The 18,109-nt window shown below is 41.7% G+C and overlaps 1 protein-coding gene across 1 annotated transcript in view; it reads right to left on the reverse strand.

Moving 5' to 3' along the window:
• Positions 1 to 16,070, reverse strand: part of vwa5b1 (von Willebrand factor A domain containing 5B1) — a 35,601-nt gene extending 19,531 nt beyond the window's left edge. The window contains exons 1-9 of the mRNA XM_074642477.1: positions 15,658 to 16,070; positions 11,599 to 11,755; positions 11,248 to 11,409; positions 8,535 to 8,754; positions 8,149 to 8,303; positions 6,129 to 6,260; positions 4,277 to 4,401; positions 2,446 to 2,622; positions 14 to 124 (exon numbers count right to left, since the gene is read on the reverse strand). Coding sequence (XP_074498578.1) covers positions 14 to 124; positions 2,446 to 2,622; positions 4,277 to 4,401; positions 6,129 to 6,260; positions 8,149 to 8,303; positions 8,535 to 8,754; positions 11,248 to 11,409; positions 11,599 to 11,737 — 1,221 coding nt within the window. The 5' untranslated portion in view covers positions 11,738 to 11,755; positions 15,658 to 16,070. The remainder of the gene's footprint in view (positions 1 to 13; positions 125 to 2,445; positions 2,623 to 4,276; positions 4,402 to 6,128; positions 6,261 to 8,148; positions 8,304 to 8,534; positions 8,755 to 11,247; positions 11,410 to 11,598; positions 11,756 to 15,657) is intronic.
• Between the last annotated feature and the right edge of the window lie 2,039 nt (positions 16,071 to 18,109).

Below are 18,109 nucleotides of genomic sequence, written 5' to 3' on the forward strand. Positions count from 1 at the left end.
AGAGCTGCTTTACCTCCTCATAGTTCTGGCTGCTTGTGAATAGGGATTTGAATGTGGAGCCGAAGCCTATGATGTTAAAAAGGCAGCCTGGTACAAGGCTCTTGAGAATCACCACCATGGCATCCTGAGACAGAGAGAGAGAGAGAGAGAGAGAGAGACCGAGAACAGATTAACTTCCAGATAATAGAACACAACTGTGTAAACTTAAAGAAAATAAAAAGCAAAACACGTCTGCTCATTAGCCGCTTAATGTCCTGTCGAACATTTCCACTGCAACACAACTACATGTTGAATGAAAGCACGGCGGTCTCCACAGCTGTCAGCGCTGCACAGCAGATTTCCGAGAGGAGAGGAGAGGAGAGGAGAGGAGAGGAGAGGAGAGGAGAGGAGAGGAGAGGAGAGGAGAGGAGAGTGGCATCACGCTGTGTCATTTCATCCATCACTGCTTCTTCTACCGCAGAGTCACAATTTCTAGAAGAATATCACTTATCTCAACCTTCATTCTGGTGGAGAGCACAAAGATGACACCAGACAATCCATAATAAGAAGTGCATTAACAAAGAAGGAAAATCTATATGTTATGTTCAAGTTCTTAGATATATTTTTAAAGGTATTCTGCAGGATCAGGGTCAGTGGTAAATAGTCATTATATCACTGGCCTTAAGCCCAGACTCTGTAGTATCAGACGCGTCCAATAAAAGCCTCAGAGTCTGAGTCACAAATGAACACCGCCAGCATCACACCATAGGCCAAGGTCAGTGCACAAGCAGCCAAATAACGTACCAACATATTAAAAAAAATATATCAACCTTGAGTGAGTCGGCTCTGTGGGTATTGAAGAAACCTCACATGAAGTCTTGCTGTCTAAAACCTAGCAACTGGGAGACATTTGGGGGAATAGTGAATGACTTGTCTGATCGATATCCTTGTGTACATGCCCTTCACACAGCTGGCTAACCACGTCTATAATCTCCACAGACTGCAGAATCAGTATGACTGTGAGCCTAGAAAGCAATTATACAGCCACTAATGACGTATCATGCTCACCATGTGTTTTAATGCATTAGTTTTCCATTTAATAGCTTTATTTTTATGTGTTTGGTGTCAACTGTAACACACTTCAACAAATTCAGCATCTGCAAATATCATTTTTAGAAAAAACAGACATCTTTAAACTGCTGATATGTTGCAATTCATATGTAAATCAGCATGTGCCTTAAAGGGATAGTTCGGGTGTTTTGGAGTGGGGTTGTATGAGGTACTTATCCGTAGTCAGTGTATTACCTACAGTAGATGATGGTCGGCACGCCCCCAGCTTGAAGAAACAGACGAGTTACCGCACAAAACCAAAGCAATGTACTGCTGTGGACGGGGCCGGCATCAAAATGCATTTTAGACACCTAAAAGAAAGGCTCACCTAAAATAATCAATATCAGTTTAAGTGTACGCTATATTTAGAATATTTTTGCCGGTTTACCTTGCCGTGAGACAGCTTTACAGCCTATGTGTCCGACAGGGAACTGAAACCGTTATATACGCTCTCGCCAAAGCAACCACACTAATTTTGCCTCGCAGGGAGTTGCTGGTCTATCACTGCCTCAGTCGGTTAGTTACCTCCGCCAAGGCCAAAGGCCTACGAAGGAGGTTATGTTTTCACCGGCATTTGTTTGTTGGTTTGTTGGTTTGTTTGTTGGTTTTTCCGTTTGGTCGATAACTCCAAAAGTCTGCGATGGATTTGAATGAAATTCTTTGGAGGAGTGGGGTGTGGCACAATAAATAATCCATTAGATTTTGGTGGTGATCTGCATCATGGTCCGGCTTCTGGAATTTTTTTAATAACTCCGCTCAGCCTGTGCATTAACACCACAGGCCACCACAGGGGGACAGTGATGTACATGAAACCTGCCTTGGCGGAGGTCTGCGCTCTCCGAGTGCACTTCTAGTTTTTTTGTGTTATTGTGTGACTTTGGTTAGTTTGGATTCACCAAAGTCACACAATAGCACAAACAAGCTAGCCAATCGAGGCAAGCTAAAATTGCAGTCTTCTGGCTTTGGTGAGAGCATAGATGGATACAACGACTTCAGTTACCCGTCAGAAAGGGCTGTCTGATGGAAAGGTAAAGTGGTGAAAATATTTTTTTTATATTCTTTTTTATATAATATTGATTTTTTTTAGGTGAGCCTTTCTTTTAGGTGTCTAAAATACTTTTTCCTGCCGGCCCCGTCCACAGCAGTACATTGCTCTGCCTCCGTGCAGTAACTCCTGTCTGCTCCTCCAAACTGGGGGCGTGCTGACCGTCATCTACTGTAGGTAATACACTGACTATGGATAAGTACCTCATACAACCCCACTTCAAAACACCCAAACTATCCCTTTAATGTATGTTTGCATGTGCATCTATGGAAGAAATATAACACCGCACGCCACACTGGGATTAAAAATACCTTCACACGGTTGATGTTAACCCCGCTCATGCTGCCACTGCGATCAATGAGGAAGATGAACTCGCCGTGAACCTTCCTCAGGTCAGAGCTGATGGACTTGAGGTCAGGGCAAAAGTTCAACATGACCACAGGGTTGTGGAGGATGTCCTTGTGGAGTCGTCTGTGAATGATATCTACCTGTAAAGACAGAAAAATAGAAATCAAAAGCATCAATATAAAAGCGGGGTTTGGTACTTTGAGATAACTGGACTTTCTATGACTGGGCAGGCATTATTTAAACACTTAAAGAAGGCAATAAAAGAGACTTGATCAGGTTGATAGGCAGAGCACATCAGTTATTGCAGACGTGCAGGAAATTCCAATCCGAATGTGGCGCTCCGTTGGAGTGTTTCCATAGAAACCCATTTTTATGGCTAAGCGCTCATTCTCCTTCTCCTGTTTACGTCCGCTGGTCACTCGACAGCCTCCACAGGCTCAATGAATTGAAAAATAATCATGCTGAGCTGGTATAAACATTCATTTGCAGTGGTGGAAAGTAAGTATTGTATATCTACTCAAGTACTGTACTTAAGTACAATTTTGAGGTACTTGTACTTTACTTGAGTAATTACTCCACTACATCTCGAGGCAAATGTTCTTTTTACTGCACCACATTTGTCTGACAGTTTACAGATTAAAATTTTTCATCCCCTTCCTGTCCAGTGAAAACCATGTATCTCCAAATGTGGTGAAGTTTAATATGAATGTTTCTGATAAACTGGAGGATTAAGTGTTTTTCTGAGCAGTAGTAGACACATCAACACCAGTAAAATGCAACATACACATTAATGCAGTAGTAACATTAATCCGAAAAAAAATTACATATAATAGCAAAAACACTGACAGGGAACCATTTAAACCTGCAGTAGGCGGAATGTTTTTGGCATCATTGAGCAAAAATTCCATAATAACCTTTCAGCGTATTGTAATTCAAGTGTTCTGAGAGAAAACTAGACTTCTGCTCCTCCTCATGGCTCTGTTTTCAGGCTTTAGAACATCTAGCCCGTCACGGGAGACTTTGACCAATCACAGGTCATTTCAGAGAGAGAGCGTTCCTATTGGCTGTTCATTCCACAGAGGCAACTGTCAATCACTCACCAACTCCGACCAAACGGTCAAACTAGGCAGCGCTGATCAAATATGAACAGCTAAACAGTACACTACAAGATGTTTCTGAAAACATGTGAGGAGAGAAATAGGCATTACAGTAACAGAATATTGATTAATATTTGATCAGCGCTGCCTAGTTTGACCGTGTGATTGACAGCTGCTCAGAGACGGCAAGGCTCCAGCTTGGCTCTGATTGGTTGTTTTCCTCCGGTCTGTGAAATCTTACAGATGCCATTAGGAGAACTGGAGGACACTGGAGGACACCGGAGGACACCAGAGGACACCAGAGGACACCGGAGGACACAAAGGCACATGATTTTTTTCACAGATTACCTGTCTCATGTACTACTGTCAAGGGTATAGCGACCGTTTTATAACAATAACTTTTTTTAATCATATTTGCTCCAATCTCGCCTATTGCTGCTTTAATGCAGAACGTGTACTTTTACTTTTGATGCTATAAGTACATTTTACTGAGAATACTTCTCCCACCGTTGGTGTTGGACTGCAGTATATTGTTAGATATAACAAAACAATATGACATAATCGCTGCAGCTTCACTAAAATAGTACTCGCTGCAGGGCATTGCTCATGATGTTGTGCTACTGTGTAGTCTTTACCACTCTCCTGGTGGTATCATATCAGTTCAGGTGCATGGTGCAGATGTCGATGACACACTCACTTTCCTCTCATTGCTGGAGTCCTTCTTGGTGGCCTTGATGAAATCGCTCCGGCCGTGGAGATACTCATCGTACTCCTCCTGCGTCATGTCTCCGTTCTCGATGAGCACATGTGGCAGATGAGGCTCTAAAGTGACACAGTTGGTCATTACAATGACATTACTATAAATATTACAGACAGATTATAAAGCAGATGGACAGTGTGTGCAGAATTATCCCTATATTGATGTGAGAATGAGGATGTGGTTGCATGTAAAGATGCTGAATCACAGCTGGGTCTCAAGACAACAGAATTAGCTCAGAAGGTTAAATGAATCCTGGTGATATGGACTATTATTTCTCTTCAATGTAGGGTATCTGCAGGTCTTAAAAAGCATTGATTTCAGTTTTCTCATAAAAAGGCCTTAAAATAAAATCCTTACATTATTTTTTACAAAGGTCCTAAATATTTTTCTAACCTGCTGTAGGCAGTAATATCTTTTTTATATGTGAATTTAGCAAAAACCATAAGGAAAATCCCCAGTACTATTGTTCCAGACATCTTATGTAAAATTCATATGTGGACCTTAAATGAACTAGTTATCTTTTGATTTGTTAATACATCTTTCCATTTTCTGCTGCTTATCCATGTCTATGTTTAATGATTAATCAATTATATTATTGGGAATTGTTGCTGTATACTGCAGGGAAGAACTGACAAAAAAGTGATATATTTGTTATAAATTAAAGGTGTTATTGATAAAATGTTTGCGTAGTTTTTTTAATAACACATCCACAGAGCCTTTAGAAAGCTGCTGAATAAAAGTGTCTTTTCCTAAAAAAAAATATTATGATTGTGAATTAATCATTTAAACATTTTTAAAAATAAATGTTTTGTTTATCTCTGTGGAAGATATCTGATGTTTGGTTTCTACTTCTAACAAGGCTTGTGAGCCAATAGTAAAAATACGCTGGTATCACGTGGTATCTCTGTTTCGTCAGTTAGTGTGGAAAAAACGGATAAATGGCTGAGATGACGGTAAGTACCTGGCAACCACTTGTTGTGAAGTGAATGCAATGAAACGGGGGAGAATGCAACATCTAGTGGCTGAATGTTATCAATAGCACCTTTAATGTATTTGGTGAACAACTCTTTAAGGCCTTCATCATCCCCACTGGTTTTCATTGATATCTTTCTTACTTTGGCTATGAATCAGGTATTAAATTGTCTATGTGTCTTAAAAAGTCTCAAATTGAACTTGGTCAATCCTGTAGAAACCGTGCAGTAGACACAGCCTGTGTGTCTGGCCATTAATCATCCAAGCTGATGATGAAAATAGACTGCTCCTTTCTGCGATTTTGTTTATTATAACACACACACACACGCATGTCTGTAATGCAGCTCAGTGTCTTCCATCTCTTGGCTCGAGCTGAGCATCCATGTTGTGATTGAAACTGCAGCACCGGTCTGAGCTGAATTAAATTGCCCAGCAGTGGCAGTAGGTCTGTTTGTGAACAAAACCTTCATAAGAGGGCTATTGGATCAGCGAGGCCGGGGCTCATTCCTGCCTCTGGGAGACAACTGGCCCACACATAGTGTAGGTCAAGATGGCAGTGAGAGAGAGGGGAGAAAAAAAACAGCCTGACACTGCACACCCACACAATGCAGTCTGACTCCGCTGGCATGTCATACAACAGGAGGAGCACAAAGTGAGGCGGTGATTCGCCTGATTATGAGCTTAATACAAGAAATGCTGTAAAAGAAGCCTGACAGAGCTGAAAGAAACTATTTCAAAATATTGTACTTGAGAGGGGAGGACAGACTAATTAATTGCAGGGCCGCGCTGTGAGTGAGTTTTGAAGCTGTGGACCTACCGCTGGGGTAGATGAGGATCTTGACAGGACAGTCATAAGTGTACTTGTCAGCCAGGGTGATGACGACGCTTGTGGCAGAGCGAGCTAGAGGGTCTGCATCGGCTCGGATAGCGTGAGATGGGCTCTCTACACCTACGCAGAGCGACAGACACAGCAGATCAAATAACCAGTCCTCCAGTAATAACAGTAACAACAAACCAGCAGGTCCCACTGATATCACACTCACATTTATAAGAACAAAACACATCCAACAGATTGAACTTAGCCTATGCACAAGTGCTGTTGCAGTTTGAGCAAAAATAAACAACCAGCAATCATAAGTTTTAATGTGTGACTTTCCATGATGCTCGAATCACCAAATTGTCAAGTTTAAAGGAATAGTTTGACATTTTTTGAAAAATGTGCTTATCAAAAACACTTTCTTGCTGAGAGAAAAGACCAATACCACTCTCATATCTGTAGGATAAATATCAAGCCCCAGTCAGGAGACGGTTAACTTAGTGTAGCATAAAGACTAGAAACAGTTAGCAGGACCTAATGTAACAAAATCCAATTAGCAGGACCTGTAAAGCTTACTAATTAACATGTGGGGTTATGTGACTGTTTCTTGACTGTGAGCAGTGACTTCCTCCACTAATTGACTGAGAATCTCATGACGACTTGTGCAGATTAAACCAAATAGAAAGAATGTGATAATTGGTGAGTTTTAGAGGTGCTGTTGCCAGGCTTTATGCTAAGCTAAGCTCCTGGCTGTGGCTTCATATCGAATGCAAGAGTGGTATCAATCTTCTCCTTTAAAGGTGCTAAATGCGAGATTGGTAGCATTTCTATTTCCTCCACATGGCTCTCAACATGGCAACGGCTCGCAGCTAACAGTGCTAACAGTGCTAACAGTGCAAACAACTGCAACAGTACTGACATAACTAACAGTGTTAACCTGAGGGGGAACCGGAGGGTGGGTTCTACGCTTTGGCGACAGTGCCGTCGGTGAGCACACCGTTATCAGCTCGAACCGCTGTATGAGAACAGTGCAGAGCAGTGGCCGTGAGCTAGCCATTGGGGCACGCTCACATGCACACACACAGCTATGTCAACAACGCACGGAGAAACTCAGATTACAACACACACAGAGGGAGAGCAACTTCATTCTCTGCTCAGGTAGACATTACTCCACTGTATCTTTACATAGATAATAGTTGTTTAATGCTCTGAATCCCGTGTAGACAGTGCCTGAAATGCCTTCTGATTTTTGTCCACGAGTACCCTTTACTTCTAATTGCGTACTGCCACCTCCTGGTGAGTCTAGGTGCGCACCCCTAAACACCTGCATAACTGAGTTATTTATATATTTGTGTACACTTTGATTTGTATCAATAGCTACATAAAAAGTTTTTAACCAAATATACATTTATGTACAAACCTTGGAAATCTAGGCTATGTCCTATGTGGGCCTAATGTATGTAATGAAATGCATAAAAAAATACATTTGAAGTGGGATATATTACCGAGATATACATATAAATATAAATATATCCAAGAGACAATGAACATGTCATGCAACTGCTGAATTAGGGGACTGGCACCTTTTTTGGTCCAATTCAGGCACTGCGTATAGAGAACCTTTAACTCACGCACAAGCAAGAAAGCAAATTAGCGTATTTCCCAAAATGTCAAATAATTCCTTCGAAAATTAGTGTTGCCCAATACTGTTCCCAATACCCAGCTATATAAGAGCATTCAGCAATGTGTGATATATACACATAACTGCGATTACACAAAAGGACAGTGCTTTTTTTACCTTTTCTGCACATCAATGCAGGATGCGTCATACATGAAAGCTTCAAGGAGCAGTGAAATGCAATGCTTGATTACAGGATAGCTCAAATGATCATACCTGATCTATATAAATCTATATTATTTCCAGATAGCTCATGGGTGCAATTCCACAGTTGACAAGTGGATTTGCCCTAAGAGAATACAGCTATCAAATAAATCATTAGTATTGGGTCATTTGACTGACCTGCAAGGAGATAGGGAGCCCGTATCTCCAACTGGAAGTTAAACTCGTAGTCCATGGAGTTGATGGCCTCCTCCTCCAGCAGTGAAGCCAACCACAGCTGAGGGGAGTTGGGAGTTTGATCGTGAGGACTTGAGGCACAACTAGGCCTGTCCCGCCTAAAGGTAGCAAAGCATAACTACATTAAAATGGAGCCATCTTGAAAGAACACAGCCTATAAAATGTTAGTATAGTCAGTTTCCATCCATATAAACATACATTTGAGGGCTAAAAATACAATTTACAGTGTCGAATCCAACTTTAGAATATACCAAATTTGTAACATGGTGTAATATTAACAAGACAGTAGCTTTTATATTGTTTTCATGAATGCATCAGTTTTTTCTTACGTTCTGGAGAAGTTTGGGGATAGCCCCTGCTCCTCGTTGATGGTCCTCTGTACCCGAGGTGTACACACCGGTGGGGACGAGACCCTGATGCCTCCGTTGGGCAGGGTGGAGAGCTCAGAGGAGGTACTAACCAGAATATGGACCGTCTCCATAGGGGGGATGACCCCGAGGTTAACCACTAACACTGTCCTCTCCAAATCCTCATCAATCACTATGTGTCCTGTAAAATCAGACTAAATTAGTAAACAACCAAATCTTTTAAATGTACCGCAATTTATATGACTCTCAAGGAGCCCGAGCTAATGCAAAGCTGTCCAGAATCTGAGTTATCTTTGATGCCCTAAATACATTTTAATGTTCTGATATAGAGTGTGATACAGTATTTCTACTTCTTTGTTTAATTGAAGTACCATACTATAATCTTACTATTATATCACACTCTTCTGAAACCATTATACTGTATTACTTCACTTGTATCTACCTAAACCTAATCCATAATTATGTCCACACTGCCCATCTGATGAAAATGTGTTTTACCTGAGTATTCATTTTACAGAAGATTTAAAGGGGAGCTCCAAAAATTCAGTAATGCACTTCCATAAAGTTTGAAAGATCAAAATTGAAGCACCAAAGGCAGAGATATCCCGGCTTTTAGTTTTTAGTATGAGTCAATCTCCTAAAACCCTACATTTCCCATAATGCAACATCCCCTTAGACCCCCGATGTCTGGTAAATGTCTTTTAAAGCCCTAACTCTCAGTTTGTAATGAAGGCTGTCTGTTCAAATTTTGTAGTCAAAATCCTGATACGACATAACCCTGATGACACAAAATTTGGTCACATGGGGGGCAGCACATCAAGTATAAACACAACATTGATGTATTAACACATTTTATGGTGATACTCAATTCAATTCAATTCAATTTATTTTTATGTAGCGTCAAATCATAAGAGATGTTATCTCGAGACACTTTTTATATAGAGCAGGTCTAGACTGTACTCTATAGTGGCTAATGTGTTAGCAAACAGTTGCCTATTTACCAGTGGTAAATTCTGGTGAGGTTCTGAAAAGTGAATTCAATGCTGAAGAGCCATAAACCTGCATTCTTTCTAAAAGCCAGCAGGGGGCGACTCCTCTGGTTGCAAAAAGTAGTCTGTTAATTATAATTAAAACCTTTTTGGTCGCCTAAAAATGGCTAATTCAGCGTTTGGTTGTACTTAGCTCCGCCCTCTCATGTCACTTCAGGTTGCGAAAAAACAAGACAGCCAAAAACCAAGAAGGCGACAGCCAAAATGCCGAACTATTGGCTTCAAAACGGAAGTCCACAAACCAGTGGGTGACGTCACGATGATAACATCCACTTCTTATATACAGTCTAATCTATTTACACATCCAGCAGGCAACGTTACCTTACCATTAGGAGAAATATCCGTCTCTTTAGCTTCTAAATGCTCTACTATGTTCACCAGCTATTAGCTACTTTGACGTTTGTTGCTGAGCAGGTAGCGTACAGTGGGTTTATCTGTTTGTTTGTTTGTTTCCTCCTTCAAGGCCCTTGGCCTTGAAGGAGGTTGTGTTTTCACCGGCGTTGGTTTGTCTGTCTGTCTGTCTGTCTGTTAGCAGGATTATTCCAAAAGTTTGCGATGGATTTGAATGAAATTTTTTGGAGGGGTGGAGTGTGGCACAATGAACAATCCATTAGATTTTGGTGGCAATCTGGACCATGATCCGAATTCAGGTATTTCTTTTAAGGATTCCGATCAGCCTGAGCATTAAGACCACAGGGTAAAGCACATGCTGACACATGTTGATGATGCATGACCCCGCCTCCTTCTGAGAGCAGAGAGATACGTGTGTGGATGTGTGGTGAGACCATGGATGTATAAAGAGAACTGGATACAGCATTGGAGGCTGGGCCCCTTTCATTCCTATGAAAGTTGCTCAGTGGCACATGAAGCCTAAATGGCTCGACCGGATCTTGGGCACATGGAACATGTGCAGTACGGGGTCCCAACGTCACACTGTCATCACAGCTTGCGCTCCAGCCTCGGTCTGGGTCTCATTCACATGAACGGAGGAAGGGAAATAACTCTGGATTTGGCTATTAGTGCATTTTACAACTTTAAAAACTTAGTTTTTTAATCAGAACTATTAGAGTGTTCGTACTGGGGAGTTGATTCACCTCAAACAAAATTATCCGCTGAGTTACAGACATCTCTTTCTCAATGTAAGTCTATGGGAAAAATACTTTTTGGGTCCAATGGCATCACATGACTGACAAGGAAGTTCCAGTACCGCCGTTTGGCCACTACGAAAGTTGGAATCAACGACCAGCGCACTTCCTGGGGGCTTGGGCGAGACAGGTGCGGGAGCTGCTGGCCGTCCGCGGTAAGAAAGAAAATAGTGGTAGATGAGAGACAACGTAGTGTAACGTTATACAGACATAAGGCTGCTGAATGAGAGAGGCATCCGCCGATACGTTACACGGAAACACACCGTGTTAATAATAAGGCGACCACCTCACAGTACCGCCAGCTGTGAGCTGTGATCTGTTTTTAAAGTCACGCACCTTGGCGGAGGTCTGCGCTCTCCAAGTGCCATTCTAGTTTTTGCTGAAAACAGCTGCCTGCTGCTGTTTGAAACAGGGTTTCACACATTGTATTTTGAAGCATTGCTTATATAACAGTATCGATTAGAGCAGCTTCAATCTTACCGCTGCCACTCTGGAGTGCTCCATTAGATGTGTTGCAGCAATCCACATAACAGTCATCAATTTTTGCCTTGTCTTTGATTTGCAGTGTTATAATCTGACTGGATATCATAGACTCAAACCCCACAACGATAGAATTTTCCTCCAGTGGATAAATGAAGATCCCTAAAAGGGAGTTGGAGAGAAAAAACTGAAATAAGGGCATGAACCAGTGGGTGAACCATTACACATATTAAGTCAATGATTTCACAAAAGTGTGTTTCAGAGCATAAGGTTGGTTTAAATTTGTTGAATGTGGCTAGTGTTCACGTAGCTGAAGTAAACAACTTAGTCTCCTGTAGTGTACACACTCACCCTCAATTGCATGATCCTCAATATTTTCATAGGTCATAGAGGCAGTCATGGCCAGAGTATAACCCCTGACACAGGAAGTGATGTCAGAGACACTGAGGGGCAGAGCGCTCCGGTTCTCCTTGTTAATGAGTCCAGGCATGGTGCTGGTTTTAGGATTCTGGTTTGTTGTCACATGTCAGAAAAAAAGATTTAAAAAAAAAAAATCATCAGATAATGATAATGCTGACACTTCAGACACAAAAGCTGTCATAATGTATATATAATGAATAAACATATTATGACTTGTGTAAAATATATATATTATTGAAACAATTGGAGAAAAAAAATTAAAACGTAATTAATTATTATGACATGTTATTTCATTATTCTTATTGTGATAATAACAGTTTTTATTGAATATTCATTATCCAATCATTTCTCCATGCCCCCTGCCTCTCAAGCATGCTCAACAAACTGCTACCAAATGTAGCCTGTTAGCTCCTGTTAGCTCCTGTTAGCTAGAACAACAACGATGTCAAAAGTAATTATCGACAGCTTTGAAACTATCTGCTGATGTGAATGAAGACCATAGAAATAAAACAAATGGGATATATTCTATGTCTATGATAAAGGCAGTAATACACAGACAGAAACTAACACCTCCTTTATTTTATTGACCTTAACTAAAGCGCTCGTGCTATGCTACCTAGCTAGCTAACCTGTGCCCGTGAGCTTGGAAAATGACTCTGGAAGTGAAGAGCCAGTGTTAGCAGTGTTAGCTACTAGGTACTAGCTCCTGTTAGCTTGCACAACCTCAGAGAAAGACTGTCTGTCATTGTGATCTTTAAAGTTGTGTCTTTCTCTGAGGAACATCTTTAGAATCAAAGCACTGAAACAAAACTCTGAATGAACTAACGCTAGCTATCGTTAGCTACAACCACCCCTCCTAGCTAGTTAGCCTACTTAAACTTAAACTTTAAACTTTAAACTCGCTAGGTAGCTTACATGTGCTGCTTTGTTAAGATAAATAAATAAAATGGTGATATTAGTTTCTGCGTCTGTCTTTTTAAAGGTCCCATATCGTGCTCATTTTCAGGTTCATACTTGTATTTTGTGTTTCTACTAGATCATGTTTACATGCTGTAATGTTAAAAAAAACCTTTATTTTCCTCATACTGTCGGCCTGAATATACCTGTATTTACCCTCTGGCTGAAATGCCCCGTTTTAGCGCATTTTGACGGAATTGCAACAGAATTACGTTGCTAAGCAACAGCTTGGGTCCATGTGTACTTCCTATCAGCTGATGACATATACATACACTGTAACCAAAGCCTATTGAAGGAGGCTGAGTCACGCATCATCAACGCGTCATATGTTTAGGGGTATAACACATGCACAGTAAAATCTGGTCTGCCCTCGCCGAAATTGAGCCAATTGCAACGCACGTCTGCAGCTTCAGTTACACTGCGCATGCGTCATACCCCATACCCCAAGACCGATGTCCGCCCGTGACCCAGCCTCCTTTCCATAGGCCTTGACTGCAACCAGGAATAAACTGGGACACATTTAGAATGTTTACGTTTAAAATTGTGTCAAGGGTCTTAATATTGTATATTTTTGACATCACAAATAGACAGAAATCCTGACAGCTTGTTTCAAATGCAGAGTTTCTGAATATATTATTATATGTGTGTATTTCCCTGTGGATTGAGTGTTTCAATACTTTCACAGTATTTATATAGGACTTAAGCCTGCTTTATAATACAAAAACATGAAAATCTCCCTTTTTTATAGTATGGGTCCTTTAAAGCGGCAGCTAGATAGTTCAGTGACTCAGAACAGCGTTGGCATGGTGATGCTCTAGCTAACTAAGCTTGAGATAAGTTCTAGGCTAGCTAAGTGCTCTCTGGCAAAATGGTAGCACTTGTTGAGCCCGCATGAGAAAGTTTGCTTCGGCTGGTGGGCGGTGCTTGGTATTTCCTCACCTGATCTCAACATGGCTGCCGGGTCACAAACTTTCTCATTTTACAGCTAAACAGTAAAAAGATGTTTCTGAGAACATCTGAGGTGAGAAATAGACATTACAGTAACAGAATATTGATTCATATTTGATCAGTGCTGCCTAGTTTGACCGCCTGCCGCTCAGAGACGGCTCCAGCTCGGCTCTGACTGCTTGTTTTCCTCCGGTCTGTGAAATCTTGCAGATGCCATTAGGGGCACCGGAGGACACCGGAGGACACAGAGGCACATGATTTTTTTCAGATTACCTGTCTCATGCACTACTGTCATGATATAGTGATTGTTTTATAAAAATAACTTTTTTAAATCCTATTTGCTCCATTTCTACCCACTGCTGCTTTACGTGTTCATTAGAGTGACGGCCTGCGGGAAGAAACTGTTCTTGCGTCTGGTTGTTTTGGCGTAGGCTACCGGAGGGGAGAAGTTTGAACAGGTTGTGTCCAGGGTGTGAAGGGGTCTGCAAAGATCTTGTTACCAACCATAAGCATCAAACACACAGCAGGGTCTCATTACAGACTATAAAACTAGATGAAAGCAACCATCTAGATGTCAATTCAGTGCAGTGGGTTTATAGATATTCCATTCTCATTAATCTTCAAGGGTGTGATGTAAAAACCAAGGAACCTTAGGATGGGTGACACAGGTACTTGAGCATTTGAGATAAAGGTCACAGCAATAAAACAGATTTAGGGCGATATCATCATTACAACACACCAACAATATAACAGGAGAGAAAAAAAACAATCTCATGTGAGGTGAAAATGACTCTTCGGATACATAGAAATGCTCGAAGAGGAATGAAGCACCGCTAATTCTATAAGTTATTCATGTTTGTTATGTATCTGATGAATAAAATTATCAGTTGCTTGGGGGCCGTGCTTCATTCGTGGTTAATTTCATCTCCTCCACCAGCAATCTTGGTTATGTGCTGTCAAGGGTCTGTGCCTGCTGCACCACCAGAGCCCCAGCGCACAGGCTTGATAGGAAGTGTTATGACGAAAGCAATTTCCATAGAGACAGCTCTGCTTGCTTGCCTGGCTGCAGACTGACCAGTAAGATGCCTTTTTTTTTAATGATGCTGTGACTGATTACAATTAAAACACCAGGCGACCTCTTTCCTTCACACAAACCCTAAAATCATATTCACTTCAGAAAATTCAAACAACTAATCTCCACAGACACAACTTTCACACTCCCTGGCTACACTAGAATCAATAACAAATTCAATCAGTCTTTCTAATAGCCAAACCGGCAGTTTTTGGCACCACATGGTTATTTATGGCGAGGAAAAGGTCATACAGATGTAATTACAGACTATTTAGTTGTCTGTTTCAACAGTGCCATCATGTGTCCAGTCAGCCACAGATTGAGACGAAAACAGGAATACATGCCTTTGTCCCTCTATAGAAACAGTCTCCTCGTACAGGTGAATAAAAAAAAGACTTAATTCAAGCACAGGTGCACTGCAAATTATCCCAATGTTGTCAGTGAACAGACATAAGAAATGAGATACAGATGCTGAACATCAATAAATGTGAAATGAAAGATCTATAAGGTGATGTGAATTCAAATTCTGAATAAGTCAACATCATGCTTTAAAAAAAAAAAAAAAATGTCCATGAGCTGCATGACAGGTGTTTTTTCCAAGGCATCCCTTTCTTTACAGTCTTTCAGCTTATAGTAATTAGTGTTAAAAGTGGCAGTCCCAGGATGCTCCTCTCCTGGTTGGTTCAGCCACATGAGTCACCCTGCCTCCCTCCTGGGTTTGATAAAAGACCACCAAACCATCAACTCTCAACATTTCCCATCAGCGTTGCCACACTCCTCTGCACTCATTAGTGTCAAAACAGAGAGCAGATGCTGCGGTAACCACCTGTTGACACACAGTATATCTGTTTACACTCAAGATGCATCACTGCTAGTTTTAATCATCTGACTGGCCGACCTTTTCTTCATTTCAAACAAATGACAGGGATGCTTAATATATGCATCATCAGAGAGAAACACTGCGGCATTAAAACGCGTCTGATATCATCCCAGAGTCAGCCTCATTATCTTACCTTTCATTTGTGTCAACTGGGGATGCAGCGAGGATCTTTCTCTCTGTCAGAAGTCCACTTATCATGAAAGATATCCTCCTGCTCCTCCTCCTCCTCCTCCTCTCCGACCTCTCTCAGCTCCCCTTTTTTTGTTCTCTCTCTGTGGCGTAGAGGGAATAGGAGTGCTGCCACAGGTGGCAGAACCTACAGATGCAGCGGCCACATTGTTAGTTGGGTGTGCAATGCAAAGAAAGGAGAGCCTAGGAGCTGCTGCAGCAGTTCAATCAAGCACAGCAACATGTGGTTGCAAAAACTGTTTCATTTGTTCTCCGCCTCCTCTTCCTTCTCCTCCTCCTCCCTGTGGATGCTGGAGTTGGAGGGCTTTGAGAGAGGGAGAGAGAGTGAGAGAGAGAGAGAGAGAGAGAGAGAGAGGCTGAGACAGAGGGTCCAGTTCTTCCAATAAACAACCCCCTTCCCATCAGATGCGCATTCAAAGCATCAGCACCACCTACTCACTCCAGTTTCCCTCCCTGACATCGATGACAACAGGAACAATTAAGGTATCCTTTATAATAGCCAGGGATCAGAGTATATGACATGTATTGTAACACCAGGAGAGTGGAAAAAAGGGCTTGGAGGGACAGATAGGTGGGTGAGGGAGCAATACATGTCTGCCTGATATCACCTATAATCTCTCTCTCTTCCTCCCTCCGGTGTTTTTGGAAAAGCCCTTAATGTTTCAAGTCCAATACGTCGGTGCTTGGCTGTCTCTATGTTTTGTGATCACTTGGTTTGATCCATCTGTTTTCTGGCAAGGTTACCATGACAATTAATATGTGTTTATAGATTCATTTTGGTAGTCATGAAAATGTGGATAGTGTCTGTCCGTGTGTGTGTTTGTGTGCGTGTGGGTTGTCTGAAATTCAGCATCCGCCTCCAAATTGAATTAACTTGCAGCCAATAAAACCAGGTCTGCACCCCCCCCCCCCCCCCCCCCCCGGCCCTCTTCCCCCCTTCCCCCCTTCCCTCTCCCTCCTTCCCTCTCACTGTTTCTCAGCCTCTCAAACACAGACACACACACACACACGCACGCACGCACGCACACACGCACGCACACACACACACACACACACACACACACACACACACACCTACATGCAGCTCATTCACTTTCTCTCTGTCACACAACAACCAAGTAGTGGGAGGGTTAAAAGCAAATTCCACTTAAATGGTTAAAAGGTTGTTTTAGTAACAAATAGCAACATAAAACCTGTGAGGTTTTTTTTCATTATAAGATTAATATGTAGATTATTTTCGTGATAAATTTTTTGGTCTATAAATTGGTAGCAAATAGTGACAATTGCTCTAAAACATTACTAAAGCTCAAGGTGATGTCATGATATTGCTTATGTTGCTTATGTTACTTAACCCCCTGAGATGCAAAGGATCACGGGCGATCCCAACCGACTTTACTGTCAGCTTACTGTACAGTTTTAGAACTAGAGTGGTCTGATGGTGGTCTGAGGTACAGATATATGAAACTAGAAAACCTAAGGAATCCATTGGTACCAACCATGTCATACTAGCTTGTTGGCTAAATAATGCTCCAAAGGCTAAATTTTGGCGAGGAAAAACCGGCATGGTAATTTTCACAGGGGTCCTTTGACCTCTGACCTCAAGATATGTGAATGAAAATGGGTTCTCTGAGTACCCACGAGTCTCCCCTTTACAGACATGCCCACTTTATGATAATCACATGCAGTTTTATGCATGCCATATAAATGTGTTATTTTCGCCTATTCTAAAATAGTGTGTTTGAATATTTCTGCATACTGGGGTCCCTAAACAAAAAAAATTACATAAATTCACTGTAAAGCTGAGACTGTTGTGGATCCAATGAGCCCAAATGTATTCATGTGTGATGATGTTAATCCCCATAGGAGACATTTCATTGTAGTGAGACATTTTTGAAACTTGTCCTCACTGTATAAAATGACCTGTGGTGACCTCTAGGATAATCACAGCCTCATGAAACTTTACAACCACAAACTAGAGACCTAGAGCATTCAGAGGATGGCTGGATCAAACTAGAGACCTAGAGCATTCAGAGGATGGATGGATCAGACTAGAGACCTAGAGCATTCAGAGGATGGATGGATCAAACTAGAGACCTAGAGCATTCAGAGGATGGATGGATCAGACTAGAGACCTAGAGCATTCAGAGGATGGCTGGATCAAACTAGAGACCTAGAGCATTCAGAGGATGGACGGATCAGACTAGAGACCTAGAGCATTCAGAGGATGGATGGATCAAACTAGAGACCTAGAGCATTCAGAGGATGGATGGATCAGACTAGAGACCTAGAGCATTCAGAGGATGGATGGATCAAACTAGAGGCCTAGAGCATTCAGAGGATGGATGGATCAAACTAGAGACCTAGAGCATTCAGAGGATGGACGGATCAGACTAGAG

The sequence above is a fragment of the Sebastes fasciatus genome, chromosome 8, assembly GCF_043250625.1.
Source record: "Sebastes fasciatus isolate fSebFas1 chromosome 8, fSebFas1.pri, whole genome shotgun sequence".
In the NCBI taxonomy this organism is placed as follows: domain Eukaryota; kingdom Metazoa; phylum Chordata; class Actinopteri; order Perciformes; family Sebastidae; genus Sebastes; species Sebastes fasciatus.